Below are 19,072 nucleotides of genomic sequence, written 5' to 3'. Positions count from 1 at the left end.
TGGGATTTCTTTGGAAGGAATGACGCTAAAGCTGAAACTCCAGTACTTTGGCCACCTCATGTGAAGAGTTGACTCATTGGGAAAGACCCTGATGCTGGGAGGGATTGGGGGCACGAGGAGTAGGGGACGACAGAGGCTGAGATGGCTGGATGGCATCACTGACTCGATGGAGGTGAGTTTAAGTGAACTCCAGGAGTTGGTGATGGACAGGGAGGCCTGGCGTGCTGTGATTCACGGGGTTGCAAAGAGTCGGACACGACTGAGTGATTGAACTGAACTGGACTAAACATAGGGATGTGTTTAGTGAACATCTTTTCAAGTTATAGTTTTCTATGAGTAGATTTTCAATTTTCTGTGACATGGCCCTTACCCTGAAGTTTAACAGTAAGGGAAGGCTACATGCTGCCCTATTAAGGGCTTCAGAATCTAGATCCGGATTTGGAATTCTGGCTTTGGGGCTCAGTAGCCTTCTAGCCTTGAGCTAAACTCATTTCTCTTGTTTGCAAAATGAAGAGATCACAAAACTTTATGATTGATTGAATCAAGTAATATCTAAAATACTTTGCACAACATATTATATATAGTGAATGCTTTACAAGAAAAAGATTATCATCAGTAGCAGCAATTAAGTGGGTTTCTTTTCAGCTAGTGAGCTTCCAGGTGATGTTCAAGCTCAAGGTAGATGGCCACGACGAGAAACATTGTAGGAAACTGCCTGTAGATGTTACTCACATTGTTAGATGTTAGGGTCAAAGGCCTTTGAATCCCCTGTGATCCTGAGCTTCTGTGAGTCAAATTTAGAACAGATAATACATATGGTTTAAGAATTAAGAGGAGTTTGGGTTTCCTGTGAGTTGCAATGGTTAGTGCAGGCTTCCAGGAGATGGGAGTTCTCTGGTCTTGAGAAGTTGATCTCCCTTTGTGCATGTTAAGAAAAGTAGGCAGGACAACAGATCGTTGTGGGCAACGCGTGCAGCCCGAGTCGATGGAAGGGACGAGCAAATGTAACTGTGGCAGAGTTTTTAGAACATCAGGCTGAGCCTTATTCTCCACCATTTTTCAGGTACAATCTGAGAGTCAGGAGAAAGAGGTGAAGAGGGGAGACACACGGAGATTTGAGAAAGCTCTCTTCCTTTAGAGGAAGTGTGGTGCACTGGAGGAGATATTGAGTTTGGAGGTCAATAGGTCTTGGTTCCTATTCCATCTCTGCCCCCTTGCAAGTTCTGAGCCTTTGGGCAAGTCGATTAAACTCTCTGAGTTTCCATTTCCTCCAGTGTCAAATAACATCCCCGTTGCCTAGAGTTGACAGTAAACATGTGAAATAAAAGAATTTCTGGCGGTAAAACCACCAGAGCAGACCTAGTAAATATGAAATGCATAAAAAACAGCATTTCTGTCCTCCTGCTTTCACAAACCTTCAACCACAGTCCAGGGGTGTCTTCTAAGAGAAAAAGAGTGACTTTTTTGGCAAGCTCCGAGGAAAAGCAGCTAGAAATGTGTCTTTTATGAAGAAGGGAGATGGTTGGCCCTGATCTTCCCTGGTAGCCATGGAAACGTGCGGCTACTTTTTGCTCTGTCCCTTTGTACCCACTGCGTGGTCTCCATTGTTCTTGCCGTGCCCCTTTGCCTGGGTGGTATGGGCTGAGGGTGGAGATGCAGCTCAACAGCCTGCAGTCTGAGAGGGTGACCTCCGGGATCAAGCACCAGTATCTGAATTTTTTTTTTTCTTTTGTAAGTCAATACCTGCTGATGATCACCTGTGAATCCAAGACTCAAATGTGACCTTTTCTCCCTCCTCCTTTCCCATTTATTTCTGAGTGTTTCTGGGACTTTAGTTCTTTTGAATCATCTCCACGATTTCTCATTCACACACTGCAATTTCACCTACGGAGTACAGAATCTTTTTCCTTTCCCTAATGCATTCCATCAGCCTGTTAAATTCCAGATGAATAGTATTTAACCTTCTACATGGCCTCTTTTACCTGCCTCTTTTCCTTCCTTGAATGTATTTTCCTGTGACTCTTAAAGTCCATTTTCCTTAAAAAAAAAAAAAAAATTTCTGGCTTTATTGACATATAATTGACATACATCTTGGTATAAATTTAAAGTGTGCAGCAAAATGGTTTGACTTACATATTTTGCAAAATGATTACTGTAATAAGTTTACTTAGCATCCATCATATCAAATAGATACAATAAAAAGAAACACAGAAGATGAGGAAAACATGTGTTTTCCTTGTGATAAGCACTTTTAGGATTTACCCTCTTAATACTTTTCTGTATACTGTACATCAGGGTTAGCTGCATTGTCATCATGTTATACAAACATCCCTAGTACTTGTACATCTCACAACCGGAAGTTTGTATCTTTTGTTCACCAGCCTTCCAATTCCCTCTCTTTCCACCCACTATCCATGGTAACCAAAAATCTGGTCTCTTTTTTTTGTGTTGTTTTTTTTTTTTTCTCTAGATTCCATAGATAAATTAGATCATATGGTATTTAGTTTTCTCCATCTGACTTATTTCACTTAGCATTATGTCCTCAGAGACCCTCCATGTTGTCAAATGGCAGGATTTCCTTGTTTTTTATGGCTAAATAAAATTCTTCTGTGTGTGTGTGTGTATCTTGCAAGTTGTTATCTGTGGCTGAACGGATAGGCAGTTTCCGTGTCTCCTTTGTAAATAATGCTGCTGTGAACATGGGGGCACAAGTACCTCTTCATGTTATTATAAACCTATGTTTTCTGTCAACACTTGGGAGCCCGGCGACTACAGACCCTGTATTCAGACGAGACTGACTATGCAAGTGTCCTCCATCTCTTCGCAGTGGTCAAGTCTTATCTTCCCCATTTTCAGATAGCGATTGTAATTTCTGCTTTGCAAGCCTGTTGAAAAGTTTAAGCAGGCAAATGCAAGTGAAAATTTTAAGCCAATGCCAAGCAAGGAGTGCCCAGACTACCCCTCGATTGCACGCATCTCACACGCTAGTAAAGTGACGCTCAGAATTCTCCAAGCCAGGCCTCAGCAATATGTGAACCGTGAACTTCCAGATGATCAAGCTGGATTTAGAAAAGGCAGAGGAACCAGAGATCAAATTGCCAACATCCACTGGATCACTGAGAAAGCAAAAGAGTTTCAGAAAAACATTGACTTCTGCTTTACTGACTACGCCAAAGCCTTTGACTGTGTGGATCACAATAAACTGTGGAAAATTCTGAAAGAGATGGGAATACCAGACCACCTGACCTGCCTCTTGAGAAACCTGTATGCAGGTCAGGAAGCAACAGTTAGAACTGGACATGGAACAACAGACTGGTTCCAAATCGGAAAAGGAGTACGTCAAGGCTGTATATTGTCACCCTGCTTATTGAACTTCTATGCAGAGTACATCATGAGAAACGCTGGACTGGAAGAAACACAAGCTGGAATCAAGATTGCCGGGAGAAATATCAGTCACCTCAGATATGCAGATGACACCACCCTTATGGCAGAAAGTGAAGAATTAAAGAGCCTCTTGATGAAAATGAATGAGGAGAGTGAACCCTTCACTAGACAGGCCTTTGTTGGCAAAGTAATGTCTCTGCCTAGACAGCATATTAAAAAGCAGATTATGACTATGGTTTTTCCAGTGGTCACGTATGGATGTGAGAGTTGGACTGGGAAGAAAGCTGAGCGCCAAAGAATTGATGCTTTTGAACTATGGTGTTGAAGATTCTTGAGAGTCCCTTGGACTGCAAGGAGATCCAACCAATTCATCCTAAAGGAGACCATTCCTGGGTGTTCACCTGAAGGACTGATGTTAAAGCTGAAACTCCAGTACTTTGGTCACCTGATGTGAAGAGCTGACTCATTTGAAAAGACCATGATCTGGGAAAGATTGAGGGCAGGAGGAGAAGGGGATGACAGAGGATGAGATGGCTGGATAGTATCACCGACGCGATGGACATGAGTTTGGGTAAACTCCGAGAGTTGGTGATGGACAGGGAGGCCTCGCTTGCTGCAGTTCATGGGGTCGCAAAGAATCAGACATGACTGAGTGACTGAACTGAACTGAACAGGCATAGGAGCAACAGTTAATTATTGGGAACTGCTGATATTCCTAACAGTGACCTTTGTATTAACTTCTGAACTAGCTCATTAGTTCCCTACTTTGTTCCACAGAACATTGATTCTGCAATATAGCAACACTTTGGGGAAACATTGGGTTAAATTCTTCTAAAGAGAATTTAATGTAGATCTTTTTAAACATTTTAATGCCAGATATATACCCTAGCAATTTAAGAGGTGATTGTAGAATGTAGCATGTCCTTGAATTTTTTGAAATCAATTTTTTTTTCTTTTCAAGATACATTTTGTTTTGTAGGCAATATTGCACCAGCTCTATGGGCATTTAGGTACACTGTGTGACCAGTGGTTCTGGATATTCTAATCCTACCTTCCCCTCTCATCAGTGAGACCTGGGTCAATAGTTACGAAAGAGCACTAGACTCTGGGTCAGGTTATTCCCCTGGAATACATGGGTTCACCTGGAATACGTGAGTTCACCTGGAATACATGAGTTCACCTGGAATACATGAGTTCACAATTGAGTCTCTGCTTCCTCATTTGTATTCTCAAGATAATAGCAACATTACTGCACTGCATTTTTATAAAACGTGAATGACATGTTTGTGAGTAACTTGTAAACTAACAAGAATTGAAAGGAGTATGGCACAGGCGGCGACATGTTCATCACCACCTCACTGCCCTCACCCCACTGCCCTCACCCCACTGCCCCCACCCCACTCACCACCCCACTCACCGCCCCACTGCCCCACCCCACTCACCACCCCACTCTCACTGCCCCACTGCCCCCACCCCACTCTCACTGCCTTGAAGTTGCCTTCCTGGTTTCGGGAACAGCTGTCTGCAGCTGCCACGGCAAAATCAAGGAGCCAGCTGTTGGACCCCATTCTGTGTCTGCTGTCTGTCCCTTTCCCACCAACAGGGTGGTCCAGGCCTGCACTACACGTCCACTCCTCCCCACCAGGGCACAGCCAGCCCCAAGGGCTCCCCAGGGACCTCGTGGATAACGGTCAGCTCCACATAGCTCAACTGAACTATTTTCTCAGGCTCAGAGAGGAAGGGAAACAGCCGTCTAGCTTGCCCCTCCCACCACTTGCCCTTCTGATAAGCTTCCCTCCGCTGATGCCAAGGTCCCCTGGAAGACCTATGGTCAATATCAGGTGGGACAGCGAAGCCGCTAAGAATCCACCCATAGTCCCCATAGGCTCAAGGGCAAGCTGAGGTCTGTCAGGGAATTAACGGGGTTGATTCATTTCTGCTCACATCACATCTGCCATGCTGACAGAGAAGTCGTGGAAGCTAGTGGTTGAGAACTTGGGCTCTCAAGTTAGGTTTTTAAAAATTTCAGCCCTGCTACCTTTGAGCTGGGTGGCCTTTAGCAAGTGGTGGCGTCAGTTTGTCCATTTGCAAAGTGGGGAGAAGGGAATAGAAGGCCTCTCATGAGATTTCTGTGAATGTGAGATATTAGGTGAAAATGGCTAATTCTATTGTCTGGCACAAAGCTGATTTTTTCTGAATGTTGGTTAGTGAGGATGATGACATTCTTTGCTAGTAAAGTCTTTGTAGAAAAAGCAAATCTATGTGAAGTGTAATAAAGAGACTCAAAGTAGGACTTTAGAGAGAGAAAGTAAGGCTAGCGACATCTGGGTGGCAGAGGAAGACTCGAGGCAACCGCATCTTGACCTCTAACTACATAGCTGCCTGCAGGAGGAAGTCTCAGTGCGTCCTCTTTGGCTTGGACGGCAGAAGTGGGCTCACAGAGTGAGATTCTAGGACTGTTTAGAACAAGCATCTGAGTACAGAACTGCTGCCTCTTAGGGGGTGAGTTTGCTGTCTCTGGAAGTATGCAAAAGCTGGATGAACCCTTGCACCGATCTTCTAAAGGAAAATCCTAGGGAAGAGAGGAGACTGGGGAAAGTACAAATGGATGTACTTTGGATTTGAGAGTGCCAGGTTCAGAGCGCCAGAGAACTCAGGACGCTAGTTCACGGCAGAAATAGAAAGGGGGCAGGCTGAGCAGAGACCTGGGCCCTGGTGGGGAAGACAGGGATGCGGATGCCCATGCTGACACATCGCACAGTAGCGTTGTGTGCAGAATCCAGACCTGAGGCGGGTTAAGGAAAGGAGGCCGCCATCCCCAGAGATCTGAGAAAGCCCCAGTTTCAGATATTCTTTCCTCCTGCCTCCAGGGTGACACTTGCACTTGGCAGACGTGTCCCGATTTTAGTTTCCAGAAATACACAGGGAAGCACAGAGGCCCAGGAGCTCAGGTGTGCCAGGAAGACCATGAGGTTGTCAGTGAGGTCACTGGGGCACCCCGTCCATCTGCGGTGGTCACCCTGATATGCAGGAGGCTTGGCAGCAGCTCACAGGCTTTTTTTTTTTTTTGGTATGATTTCTGTCTGGGCAGGGACCGATCTTTGCCTGAGAAAGTAAATGAATGCATATGACTAGAAAAGTAGCAATAGCAATATTCTAATGCTGACACCTCTTGGTAGAAAGGGGAACAACGTTCAAGCATGCATTCACTCATTCAGTAGACCTTTATTGAGCACCTAATATATCCAGGTGTGCTTACAGACACTGGACTCAGAAGAGAATTAACAAGTGATGCCTAACGCATGCATGTGAACGCACATATATGTGTGTTCAGTTGCTCAGTCATGTCCGACTCTTTGTGGCCGCGTGGACTGTAGCCTGCCAGTCTCCTTGGCCCATGGAATTTTCCAGGCAAGAATACTGGAGTGGGTTCCCATGTCCTCCTCCAAAGGATCTTCGCAACTTCAGGGTTGGAACCTGTGACTCTTGCATCTCCTGCATTGGCAGGCACATAGTAGGTGCACATTAAATAACTTCTTATTGAACGTATCAATTCCCAGATGAGGACATTGAGGCTTAGAGAAGTAAGGTGACTTGCCCATGGGGACCAGCAGGTAGATGTAAAAGCCAGAATTCCAACTTGAGCCAGAGCATCACACGACCTCTTGATATCCACGTAGATGCCGAGTGTTGGGCGGTGGGGTTTTAAGGAATTGAGATGAAAGGAATGACATGGACAGTGTATGTCGATCCCTGAGTGTGTGTGTTCAGTGTTATAATCACAGTCTCTCATTTAACCCACACAACTTGTCTACCAGTTGGGGATTACCATTGTTGTTTTATAGATTAGAGGACCAGGGTTCTGCCCATGTTGGTAACTAGCCAAAAGTTAGAAGCTACTAAAAGGGAAGAATTTGGACTTAAATCTCTATATCCAGAATCTTACACCAAACCTCTTTGGCATTTCTACTCCGGGGGCTCCTTCACCTTAATGGCTGGGTTCCTGGAACCCCTGTCCCTCACCACAGTTCCATGTGCCACTTAAAGAAAGAAATGACTTCTCAGTTTCGAATCCAGCCTCTCGTCCCCCGGGGTACCAGGTGGCAGGAATCAGTGACAGTATAGCAGCCTTAGGTTTTCCACACACAGTGGCCTGATGGGGTTAGATATATTTTCTTCATTGTAAAACGTGATTTATTCAGTCCAAGTTTAACGTAAATTTGATTTTCCTCTCTCAACCTGGCATTTCCAAACTGAGAATCGATCAAACCCCAAATTATAGGCAGCATGTGGATCAACAATGCCATTATTTCCGGTTGAATTTCTCAAGTAATGCATTTTTTGCCATTCTCTGCTGCCTTGAGAGGAGTTGAGGGGTTAGAGGAAGGGAGAATGAAAGGGAAATTCGATTACTAAGTTTCTCCAGTCTCAATACACCCTGGGGAAATTCTGTTCCCACAATGCAGTTTTCTCCCTGGCAAGTGGTGAGGAGGAAACTACAAACTGGGATGTAACCAGGGCTAACCGTGACCCTCGCCTTCCAAGGATGCTCACATTCTGATCTGGAGCTCTCATTTATTGAGTTTTGTGTTTTTTTTTTTAGCTAGTTACAAGCATCGTCTTATTTTATCTTCAAATCAGTTCTGAAAGAAGATCATGGTTCTCATTTTTTTCTTTATTCAGATGGAGACCTTGTGTCTTCTTAGGGTTAGGAAAAAGGGGAAGTGACACACTGAGATTTTTGTGGCTGAGCCGGGGTAGGCATGTCTGGCTCTTAAGACCATCCTCTCTCCGCAAGGCATGATGTTGTCCGGGGACCTTTATTCTGTGGTGAAGTGCATGGATGCAACTAGAGATAATCATACTAAGAGAAGTAAGTCAGAGAAAGATGGGTACCATATGATACCGCTTACATGTGGGATCTAAAATTTGGCACAAATGAACCTATCTAAAACACGGAAAGAGACTCATGGACACACAGGACAGACTTGTGGTTGCCAAGCTGGGGGGCTGGGGGGGTGTGGGGAGGGAGAGAGTTTGACTGGAAGGTCAGTGTTGGTAGATGCAAGCTATTACATTTGAATGGATAGACAGCAAGGTGCTCCCATGTAGCACAGGATATATTCGATACTCCGTGATAAACTATAATGAAAATGAATATAAAAGTAATGTATATGTGTGTATAACTGAGTCACTTTGCTGTAGATTGGCACAATACTGTAAATCAGTCAACTATGCTTCAGTTTAAAAAAAAAAAAAAAAAGGTACTCTGTAATGACCTGTATGGGGAAAGAACCTCAAAAAGAGTGGATATTTGTAATGTGTAATTAATTCACTTTACCATACAGTGGAAACTAACACAACATTGTAAATAAGCTATACTCAATGAAATTAATTTTAAAACATAAATGGCAAAAATAAAGAACCAGTTCTAATCCTGACTCTGCCACGCGCAGTTGACATGACCTTTGGCTTTTATTCCTCAGCCCCACTGTTCTGTGCAAAACAGAGATAGTAGTAGCAATTTGCTCTAAGGACTGAACGAGGTAATTCTCCTCTAGAATGTTAGCTTCAAGGACCTTGGCTGTTTTCTTTACTGTTTTTCCCCCCTTGACTAGAACAGTGTGAGGGAAGAGTTGGTATTCAATAAAAACTTGTTGGAAAGATGGATGGGTAGATGGATGGATGGAAGTGTTAGGCATAGCTCCTGGATAGCAGAAACCAGCAAACAGATGGAGGTTCTCTTCCCTCCAGGTCTTTGCCTCTTGCACTGCAGTGCAGAGCCTGGGTGAGGGGGAGTTGTGTATTATGGGAGAGAGAGTTTCTACCTTGCCACTGTCTATAGTCCCGACTCAGAGCTAAGTGCTGATCATCAGTTCCCTAGGCCAAGAACTCTTAAAAAAGTCACCTCTGTTTGCTTCCCATTGTGAAGTTTCTGCCGGGGCCGTTGCCATGGAAACCCCCCAAGCCCTGGTGGCTGCTCCATGGGCATCTGGCCTGAGTGCAGACTTGATGTGCGTGCTCCCTTCTTCCCGGACTTCAGAGACAACTGTGCAGTTTCAGGCTTTCTCTGAGTAAATGGCTACCCCAGGATGCCGTTCATTTGCATTCTCTCTCCCACTCCTTCTGCTTCTTAAAACTCTCCGTGCGCACTCCACTCTGTGTGGCTTCAGTTTCTATAAAGAATCATTCAGTTCCTAGTATGTTCTGATAATGGATTGGACAAAGAGGTAAGTCAGTCCTGATTTCTGCTATCAGTTATGAGATAAACACCAATGTCTGGCTTGGAAATGACCATTTTACCAAGGGTCTGTCTTATGCCAGAAACTGTGCTGGTCATCTGACATTTGCTGTCTCATGTCTTACAACACTCTTGAAGGAAAGGTCATTTTATTCCTATTCTCCAGATAACTAACGATCAACAAGCTAATATGACTTTACTCCTACTCCTCACCCCTTGACTCTTTCTTAAAACGATATTGCTTTTTCATTTTGGCTGTGCTGGGTCCTCACTGCTGTGCGCTGGCTCTCTCTAGTTGCAGCGAGTAGGAGCTTCTCACTGCGGTGGCTTCTTCTGTGCAGAGCACAGCCTCTGGGCACATGGGCTCAGCAGTTGCTGCGCGCAGGCTCTCGGGCATGTGCAGTTGTTGTAGTACATGGGCTCAGTTGCCCTGCAGCATGTGGAACCTTCCCAGGCCAGGGATTGAACCCATGTCCCCTGCACTGGCAGTCAGATTCTTACCCGCCGGACCACCAGGGAAGTCCCCTATTGACTCTTAGGGACCCTGGATTACTCTGAAGATTTAAATGGAGGGCCCAGCATGGGCCCAGGGAGCTAGTCCAAGCAAGTCCTCTCCTGCTCCTCAACTCTCTTCCCCCAACCAGAAAGCAGCCCCATGGAGCCTGGGTGGTATATCCATAACTGGCTAATTAGTGGACAGAATGTCTTGATTACAGCCATTTCCTATTGCTGCAACAACCAGTCTGAGAGATGCCCGCTGGACCACCCACAGGGCACCGTTTTCCTTCCAGGGTGTCCACATCCCAGTGCCAGGTGCCTCTAGGCACTTTTTATAGCTTACGCTCTGGACCTGGTTCACCGTCCCAAGAGTTTATTCATGTCAGCCTCATCTTCACGTGCTCTTTCTCTCAGAACAGCCGCTTTGGAGCCTGGAGTGGAAGCTCAGTGCTGCTTCTAACTCCTATCTGGGGGCAGGATGGGGAGGGTCTTGTTAAATATCCAGGCTAGTTGTAATATGTTGCCTTTTTAAGAAAACACCTACACAAGGCACCAAGCCCTAGTTCATACCCTTTCTGGTAGAAAACATTGATGTTAACTTGAGTCTTCTGTTTAGTTATGAGCAGTTGATAACACCAAAGTTTGAAACAGCTTCTTGTGACTTGTGGTCCCAGATGAGAGGAAAAAAGTGTGTTTTTGATGTGGTCCTTTTTTAAGTTTAGAGATTTTCTATCTCCTGACACCAGAACCATCTTTTTATCTTAACCACTCCTCTGTTTAACTGGTATTCACTAACTGTAGCAGCCACAGATAATGAATTGTTTTTTTTTTTTTTTTTTTTATATCTTTAATTCTTACATGTGTTCCCAAACATGAACCCCCCTCCCACCTCCCTCCCCATAACATCTCTGTGGGTCTTTGTACCTGCCACAGGCCCTGCCTTGCTCTGTGCTCAGTCGCTCAGTTGTGCCTGACTCTTTGTGACCCCATGAAGTGTAGCACACCAGGCTCCTCTGTCCGTGGGGATTCTCCAGGCGAGAATGCTGGAGTGGGTGACCATGCCCTCCTCTAGGGGATCTTCCCAACCCAGGGATTGAACCCAGGTCTCCTGCACTGCAAGTGGATTCTTTACCATCTGAGCCACAAGGAAAGCCCAAGAACACGAGAGTGGGTAGTCTATCCCTTTTCCAGGGGACCTTCCAGACCCAGGAATTGAAGCAGGGTCTCCTGTATTGCAGGCAGATTCTTTACCAGCTGACCTACCAGGGAAACCCCATGCCTTATTCTAAGACTGGCAATAAAGATAAAGCCCTTATTTTAAATGAACTAATTTCTAGGTTCTAGGCAGTGAACTTGGCAGGAGAGACATAAAGATGGTGAAGGTGGGATCCCTTCCCTCAAGGAGCTCACCGGTTATTAATAAAAACAGATACTCATACAGGAATCCCAGAGTGGGCTCTCAGGGTATCCATTAGGTCCATCCATCTAAGTGTCGATTGTGTATGCTTGCTGTGCTTTTTGATAGGTCACTGCCAGGGCCTGGTTGCTGATATCATTACCATCACTTCTGGACGTTATGATGCATTTACTGAGACGCTACCTTATGGGCTTCCCTGGTGGCTCATAAAGAGCCACTCTTGGTTAAGAGTCTGCCTGTGATGCAGGAGACCCAGGTTCAATCGCTGGGTCGAGAAGATCCCCTGGAGAAGGAAATAGCAACCGTTCCAGTATTCTTGCCTTGGAGAATCCCATGGACAGAGGAGCATGGCAGGCTACAGTCCGTGGGGGTCACAAGAGTCAGACATGACTGAATGACTAAACCTGTTTTTAATCTATTTACCGTATTCCAGACATTGCACTCAGCATCAGGATACAGTAATGAGCAGAAGACAATGCCTGCCCTCAAGGAGTTTACCATCGAGTTACTAGATTCTGGTGTTTGAATAAGATATTTTAAGAAACCCAGCAAATGCAGACAAATCTCTCTAGAGGGAGAGGAATTCACATTTATCATTAATCTCAGTAAGGGATGGGAGACAAGAAAACAAGTGGACTTAACTTCTACAAATAGCTCCCATGCTAATGGGAACATGATGGAGAGTGCTCACTGTGGCATCACTGTAGCCAGCACCTGGCTAGCTGGGTAGGAGAGAGTAACAGAAGGCATGAGTGGAGGGGCCCACCGTGAGCCCCAGATACCTGCCAGGCTAATCAGCATGGACCACATCCTATGGCCAGATGCTGTATAACAGCTCAAGGGGTTCCACCAGCAAGTGGGGAGCGAAAATGTGCCCATACCTCCCTCATCTCACAAGCAGACAATAGAGGAGATGCTAGGGGCATAGAATACAGAGGACTGCATGCTCTTTAAATGCTGTGGAGGAGGAAGACGGAAGACTGAAAGACGACATCGAGGTTTCCGGCCAGTTTAAATGACGGTGCTTTCAATACTCTGGGGAGACCAGGAAAAGGAGGAGGCTTTTAGGAGAAGGGAATGTGTCCAATGTTGAACATGTCATTTTGTCATGCCTGTGGGATCTTCAGAGAGAGAGGTCTGGGAGGTTTGGGCATCAAGGTTTGCTCCAGATAAGAGTCCAGAGGATAATAGAATTTTGGGAAACATTGCTTTAGAAGTGGTAATCAAAGCCTTGAAATTAAATGTGAAGAGTAGAGCCTGAATAATGAGATCCAGTGTGGGCTCCCGACATAGTCCACAGAATTTCTTTGCTGGCTCTCCTTGCCATGCAGATCCGATCTATCTACTCATTCTACTGCGTCCGTGAGGCTGTATTTAGTTTTCTCAAGCAACTCCCCCCCCCATCCCCCGCTGCTCTCCTGTGCCCTCTCTAGTAGCTCTTAGCACAACTTGCCTTAGATTCTAATTAGCTGCGGATAAGCTTGCCTTTGGGCTTCCCAGGTGGTCAGTGGTAAAGAACCCACCTGCCAGTGCAGGAGACGTAAGAGGTGCAGGTTCAGTCCCTGTGTTGGGAAGATCCCCTCCTCCCTGGAGGAGGCAACCCACTCCGATATTCTTGCCTGGAGAATCCCATGGACAGAGGAGCCTGGTGGGCTACAGTCCATAGGGTCACAAAGAGTCGGACACAACTGAAGCGACTTAGCGTGCATGTACAAGCCTGCCTTTGCCCCTAGCCTGTAAGCTCTTGAAGAGCAAGAACTATTCTTATTCTGCTCTGTGTGTGTCTCACATAGTAGGTCATCAGTAAATGCTTGGGAAATTAACTTGAACTGATCAGCCTCAAACAGTATGTAAAACCGTTCTAGATGACAGACATTATATATACACCATGCCACGTGATAATCACCGGCACTTGTGAACTTTTATTATTATCCTCATCATTCGCACAAGAAAACTGAGGTTCAAAAATGAAACCACAGCCAGTGAGGACTGAACCCCAGGTTTGAACTCATAATGGTCAAACTCCAAAGCCCATGCTCCTTCCCCTTGGCCCTATGAGTTCAACAACACAGCATCTTCTCAATTGCTTCTAAAGAGAGTAGAAAATTTAATATCATCTAAGTATTAAGAATGACTAGTCTAATTTGGAGGGGAGTGAAAATTGCCACAATTTTGAGGAAATTTGTTTCTTTTCATTAATACCAAAAGGGATAATAAACCTATTATGCAGTGGGTTAAAGATCCAAAAAGGGGCTTCCCGGCAGTACAGTGGTTAAGGTTTTGCCTTCCCATGCAGGGGGGTACAGGTTCAATCCCTTGTCAGGGAGCTGAGATCTCACATGCCTCTTGGCCAAAAGAATAGAACATTAAAAAAAAAAAAAAAAGTTAGATTCAATTAAAACTTAAAAAAAAAATACAATTGAAAGAAAAGAAAAAAGAAAAAAAAAGACTCGACAAGGGACCACGAGATGTCATTGCAAGCGCAGAGACTGGGGAATGTGGTTTCTTTTTCCTGCTGCCCATTTGGAAATCAACAGGATTCCCAAGCCCCAGGCTCCTCCTGTTTCCTCACCTTGGGGACTTACGTATCTTTGTGTGTGTTCCTCTTACAGGTTTGCTGAAAAGCCCAGTGAACAAGACGGCCCTGACGCTGATTGCCGTGAGCTCCTGTGTCCTGGCCATGGTGTGTGGCAGTCAGATGTCCTGTCCCCTCACGGTGAAGGTGACGCTGCATGTGCCCGAGCACTTCATCGCAGACGGTAAGAGCTGAGCGTTAGAGACGCCCCACGCCGGCTAGGCACCTGGCTGGTCGGATGTTTCCCATGAACATTCCCTCCTTGAATGTTCCCAGCCTCAGAATGGTGTTGCCAAAACTAGGGAGAGCGTCCAAAGACCTTAAAAGAGGTCTTCATCATTTAGAATCCTGGGTTATTTAACACAACGAAAGACTGCTTTTGTTCCATGGGCAAGGATAAGGTTTGTTAATAAAGAATTCAGACGTGAGTTTGCAGAAAGATCGAGCACATCAGAGAACCTACTGTTTCTTATCAAGCTTGTGCATCCTGCTGTTGTTGAGTCACTCAGTCACGTCCAACTCTTTGCAGCGCTGTGGGCCACAGCATGCCAGGCTTCCCTGTCCTTCGCTATCTCCCAGAATTTGCTATTCCTAGCTAAATATGCCACTCCCCCCCCAAAAAAAAAACAGTCTTTGCTCATTAAAAAGTATGACAAAGAAGACTGTATGAGCTTTGTGGAAACTTCCTTGAGTGTCCTGGATTATATTCATATCTCATTCCCTGTAAATGTACTTTACAAGCATATTATATCCTACCATTTACTCTTCACCCAATTAATTTGAATTAATGAGACATGGTAGTTGCTGTAGTCATTCGCAAAGCATGGTCCAAGAAACTGATTAAGGCACTTGATATCTATTGCTAAAGTGCCCTCCAGAAAATGGTTCCAGTTTCGTACATCCAGCAGAATGTGATGTGTTTCCCCAAACGTTTGGCATTATTATTTTTTTTTTTTTACAATTTATAACACATGTATTATAACTTTTCCTTTTTATACATTACAGAAGAATTGCTTTTCTCTATACTCTTCCATTTGGGAAAAGAGTTTTTTTTTTTAATGAAGTATAGTTGATTTACAATGTTGTGTTAAATTTTGCTGTACAGCAAAGATACATACATACATATATACATCTATATATAAAATTGTGTATACACACATGCACACACACATTTTTATGGGCCTTCCCAGGTGGCGCTAGTGGTAAAGAATCTGCCTGTCAGTGCAAGAGAGGTAAGAGACCTCTAGGTTGGTAAGATCCCCTGGAGGAGGGCATGGCAACCCACTCCAGTATTCTTGCCTGGAGAATCCTCATGGACAGAGGAACCTGGCAGGCTATAGTCCATAGTGTCACAAGGAGTCAGACATGACTGAAGCAACTTAGAATACATATGCGCATGCATTTTTAATATCCATTTCCATTATGGCTTATCACAAGATGCTTTATATAGTTCCCTGTAAACAGTAGGATCTTGTTGTCTGTCCATTCTATAATAAGAGTTTGCATCTGCTAACCCCACCTCCCAACGCCTTGCTTTCCCGACCCCCTCCCCCTTGGCAACTAACAATCTGTTCTCTTTATCCGTGAGTCTGTTTGTGTTTTATAGATGAGCTCATTTGTGTTGCATTTCAGATTTCGTATGTAGGTGATATCAAATGATATTCGTCTTTCTGACTGAATTCCCGTAGGATGAGTATCTCTGGTGGTATTCATTTTGATACTGATGGCATTATTCCCTTCTTTTTTTACAGCTGAGTCTTATCCCGTTGCTTGCATGTACTGCATCTTCTTTTCTGTTATTAATCTTTACTGGAGTATAGTTGATTTACAATGTTGCGTTAGTTTCAAGTGTACAGCAAACTGAATTACACACACACACACACCACTCTTTTTCAGATTCTTTTCCCATATAGGTTATTACAGAGTGAAGGTCCCTGTCTTATGCAGTAGGTCCTTATTAGTATTAATATTATTTTTAAATGTATTAAAAGTTACCATAAATATAATAAAGAAGACATATTATGTATGCAGCTTAATGAATTTTTACATGAATTCACCCAGATCAAACATAAAACATTACCAGAACCATCAGCTTCCTTACACCCCCTCCCAGTGAATCCCCTCCCATGGATAACCACCCTTCTGACTTAAGCACCAAGGGAGTACCATTATTTTTTTTTACTCTTTTTCTGTTGGATATATATTAGATGTTTTTGAGAGCCTTACTGTATATTTGTCCCCCTTGTGCCATTGCAACTCAATTTTATCTATAATTTTTAAGTTACAGTGTTTACAGCATAGCACTCATTTGTTCAGTATGTTCTGTCCAAAGAGGAACTTCCACCTCCTTTCCCTGAAACACCTTGACTTTTACTAAAGCATCCTGTGATTGCTCCTTCTTCACCATAGTGAACTAGCCCCTACTTTAAATTTTTAGAATTATTTTTATGGACATATAGTTGATGTGCAATATTACAAAAGATTCAGGTGCACAACATAGTAATTAACAATTTTTAAAGACAACATCCCATTTACAGTTATTGTAAAGTACTGGCTATATTCCCTATGTTATACTGTATACCCTTATGGCTTATTTATCTTGTATGTAGTACTTCATACCTCTTAATCCCCTCCCATTATCTTTCCCTTTCCCCTTTTCCTTTCCCCTCTGGTAACCACTGTTTGTTTTTTTTTCTCTCTCTCTCTCTCATCTGTGAGTCTGTTTCTTTTTTGTTCTTGTCACTCATTTGTTGTCTTTTTTAGATTTCACATTAAAGTGCTATCATGCAGTATTTGTCTTTCTCTGTCTGACTTATCTCTGGCCTCATTCTGACATCACGATAGTTTTGCCATTTTCTTCAAGGATAGGGTGATCCTTTGATTTTCCTATCTCCCAACTATATGCTTTCTAAAAAATCTGCTTCCCATGAGGGTAGGACATGATCTAACAAAGAAAAAAAAAGACGTATGTATGGAAGTTGGTAGGGTTTCTAACTGTGATTTCTGGAAATAGGATATGAGAATGTTTTGCAGAGAGGCAAGAGGAGAAGTGATGACAGTGGTACCTATTTCCTTGAACCCTTACCATCACTTGGCATTAATATTTGTAAATGCAGTCAGATATAGCATACATAAAGAATGCAGATTGCGTGTATATAAATCAGTGTTTTTTTAAAACATATGTTTATACAGCCAAACAGAAATATAGCCCCCCCCCCACCCACCCAAGGCCACTGGCTGAGTTATAAGCAGCAACACTGTCATAGTGAGGCCTATCATGGTGAGAGCAATCCCCATCAAATGGGAGGGAATCCATCAAGATGAGGCCACCCAAGGACCATGGCCAAGGCAGCTCTCACGGTTCTCACCTTTCCCCATGAAGCTTAAGCTGCCAAACTGCCGCCAACGGTTAGAGTGCTCAGTCAACCACGTGTCTTTGGGCTGTCCATGGTGCTGAAGTGTTGAAGGTGGCTGAGTAATGGGTTTGGTCTTCAGGGGGGAAATAATGGATTCTGTACTTGTGTTACAACATAGTTGTACTTGGTACTTTCTGCCCATTACACAAAAAGGTCAGTACTTGTCCAGAGCCCAGCTGGCAAGAGCAATAAATACTAACAGAGTCCCCATCCAAGCCCTTGGCAGATATCACCCTTTCCTTTGTCTGGGCCTTCTGAAGGCCACTGGTGGCTTTTTGCTCTGCTAAGCACCTAGTGAAGAGATGGGCTAGGTATGTGTCCAAATTGACTGGATTTAGCATTGATTTTTCAGCTGTGGCCTGTAAGTGATCTGCATTTAGATTAGACAACCCAAGTGTCTCATGATCCCCAGAACTAGTGAACCGTATTCTCTATGAGTAGATCCCAAGCGTTAATGGTCTTAACAAGAACTCGAGGAGGTCCCTTATCAGAAGTTTGAGAGCTGCATCAATATTTCTGTAAGTGTTACTTTCCTTTCCTCTAACAGGGTAATAACTCCTTGAGACCTCTTGCAGCCCTCATAAAGGGCTTTGTTTTCTTCCATCTTTGACTTGATCCATGCTAATTTATGGAGCTGCCTCATAGTGCAAGTCCAGTGATTGCCAATAAGACTGAATATCATGTGAGTGGTCCCCATGCTTCATAACAAAGCAGCTCTTATCACATGGATTTGGGCTTCATCTAAATTGCCCTACAGGTAACATTATTGATAAATAGATATTGGTTAACATCAAGAACTCATATGAGTTGAGAATTTAGTTTCTTCAATTCTTGGGGCTTCCAGTGTATGTTAGGATATGTTCACCCAAGATCCTGGCTGTATAATAATCCAGTAGAAGACACAACTTTTAAAGGAATAAGTTGTCTAGATTAAATAGATGAAATGGTTCCACTCTAGTGTAGATAGATACCACTATGCCTAGAGTTTTCTGTTCTGTTTTGTTCTGGCAATTGTACTTTAAGAAGGTCAATGATATATTGGAAGACATCCAAGATAAAGGACTTGCAGCCAAGAGATTGGAAAAACATTGTCAATATGTAATGGCTTCTTAAGGAAATGATGGAAGAAAATCATTCTGTAAGAAGTGTTTAAGGAACTCAGACAAAAAGTGGACTTGGAATTATTGAGCATATCTGTTATGAATATGCAGTGTTCAGAACACCTTACATAAAGTTACTAATTTAATTCTCAAAGCAGAACTGTGAGGCAGGATTTAGCATCCTCTTTTTGCATACATGGAAGGTAGGTTTTGGAGATGTTAAGAGATTTAGCCAGATTAACGCACAGAAGTGAAGCAAGCTATGCAAGCCCAAGCCAACCTAAACCCCTTATCCATGCTTTTCCCACACTCCACGGCTTCACAAAAATGACCACGACAGTTATTATTTGTCTTGAAAAGGGAGCAGGCTTGTTCTAAAAGTCCCCAGGAAGCAAAATTAGAGCTATATGGGTTATGCGGGTGGTCAGAGATGGGAGAAAA

At 43.9% G+C, this 19,072-nt stretch overlaps 1 protein-coding gene across 3 annotated transcripts in view; it reads left to right on the top strand.

The window, feature by feature from the left end:
- ASTN2 (astrotactin 2) overlaps positions 1–19,072 on the top strand; it is a 1,028,625-nt gene that overhangs the window by 398,856 nt on the left and 610,697 nt on the right. For all 3 annotated transcript variants that reach the window (XM_068974208.1, XM_068974207.1, XM_068974206.1), the window contains one exon: positions 14,153–14,299. In XM_068974208.1, coding sequence (XP_068830309.1) covers positions 14,153–14,299 — 147 coding nt within the window. The remainder of the gene's footprint in view (positions 1–14,152; positions 14,300–19,072) is intronic.

Source organism: Capricornis sumatraensis, chromosome 6 (assembly GCF_032405125.1).
Source record: "Capricornis sumatraensis isolate serow.1 chromosome 6, serow.2, whole genome shotgun sequence".
Classification (NCBI taxonomy): Eukaryota; Metazoa; Chordata; class Mammalia; order Artiodactyla; family Bovidae; genus Capricornis; species Capricornis sumatraensis.
Note: the sequence above shows the minus strand (reverse complement) of the source record. Positions and strands in the feature narration are given on the sequence as shown.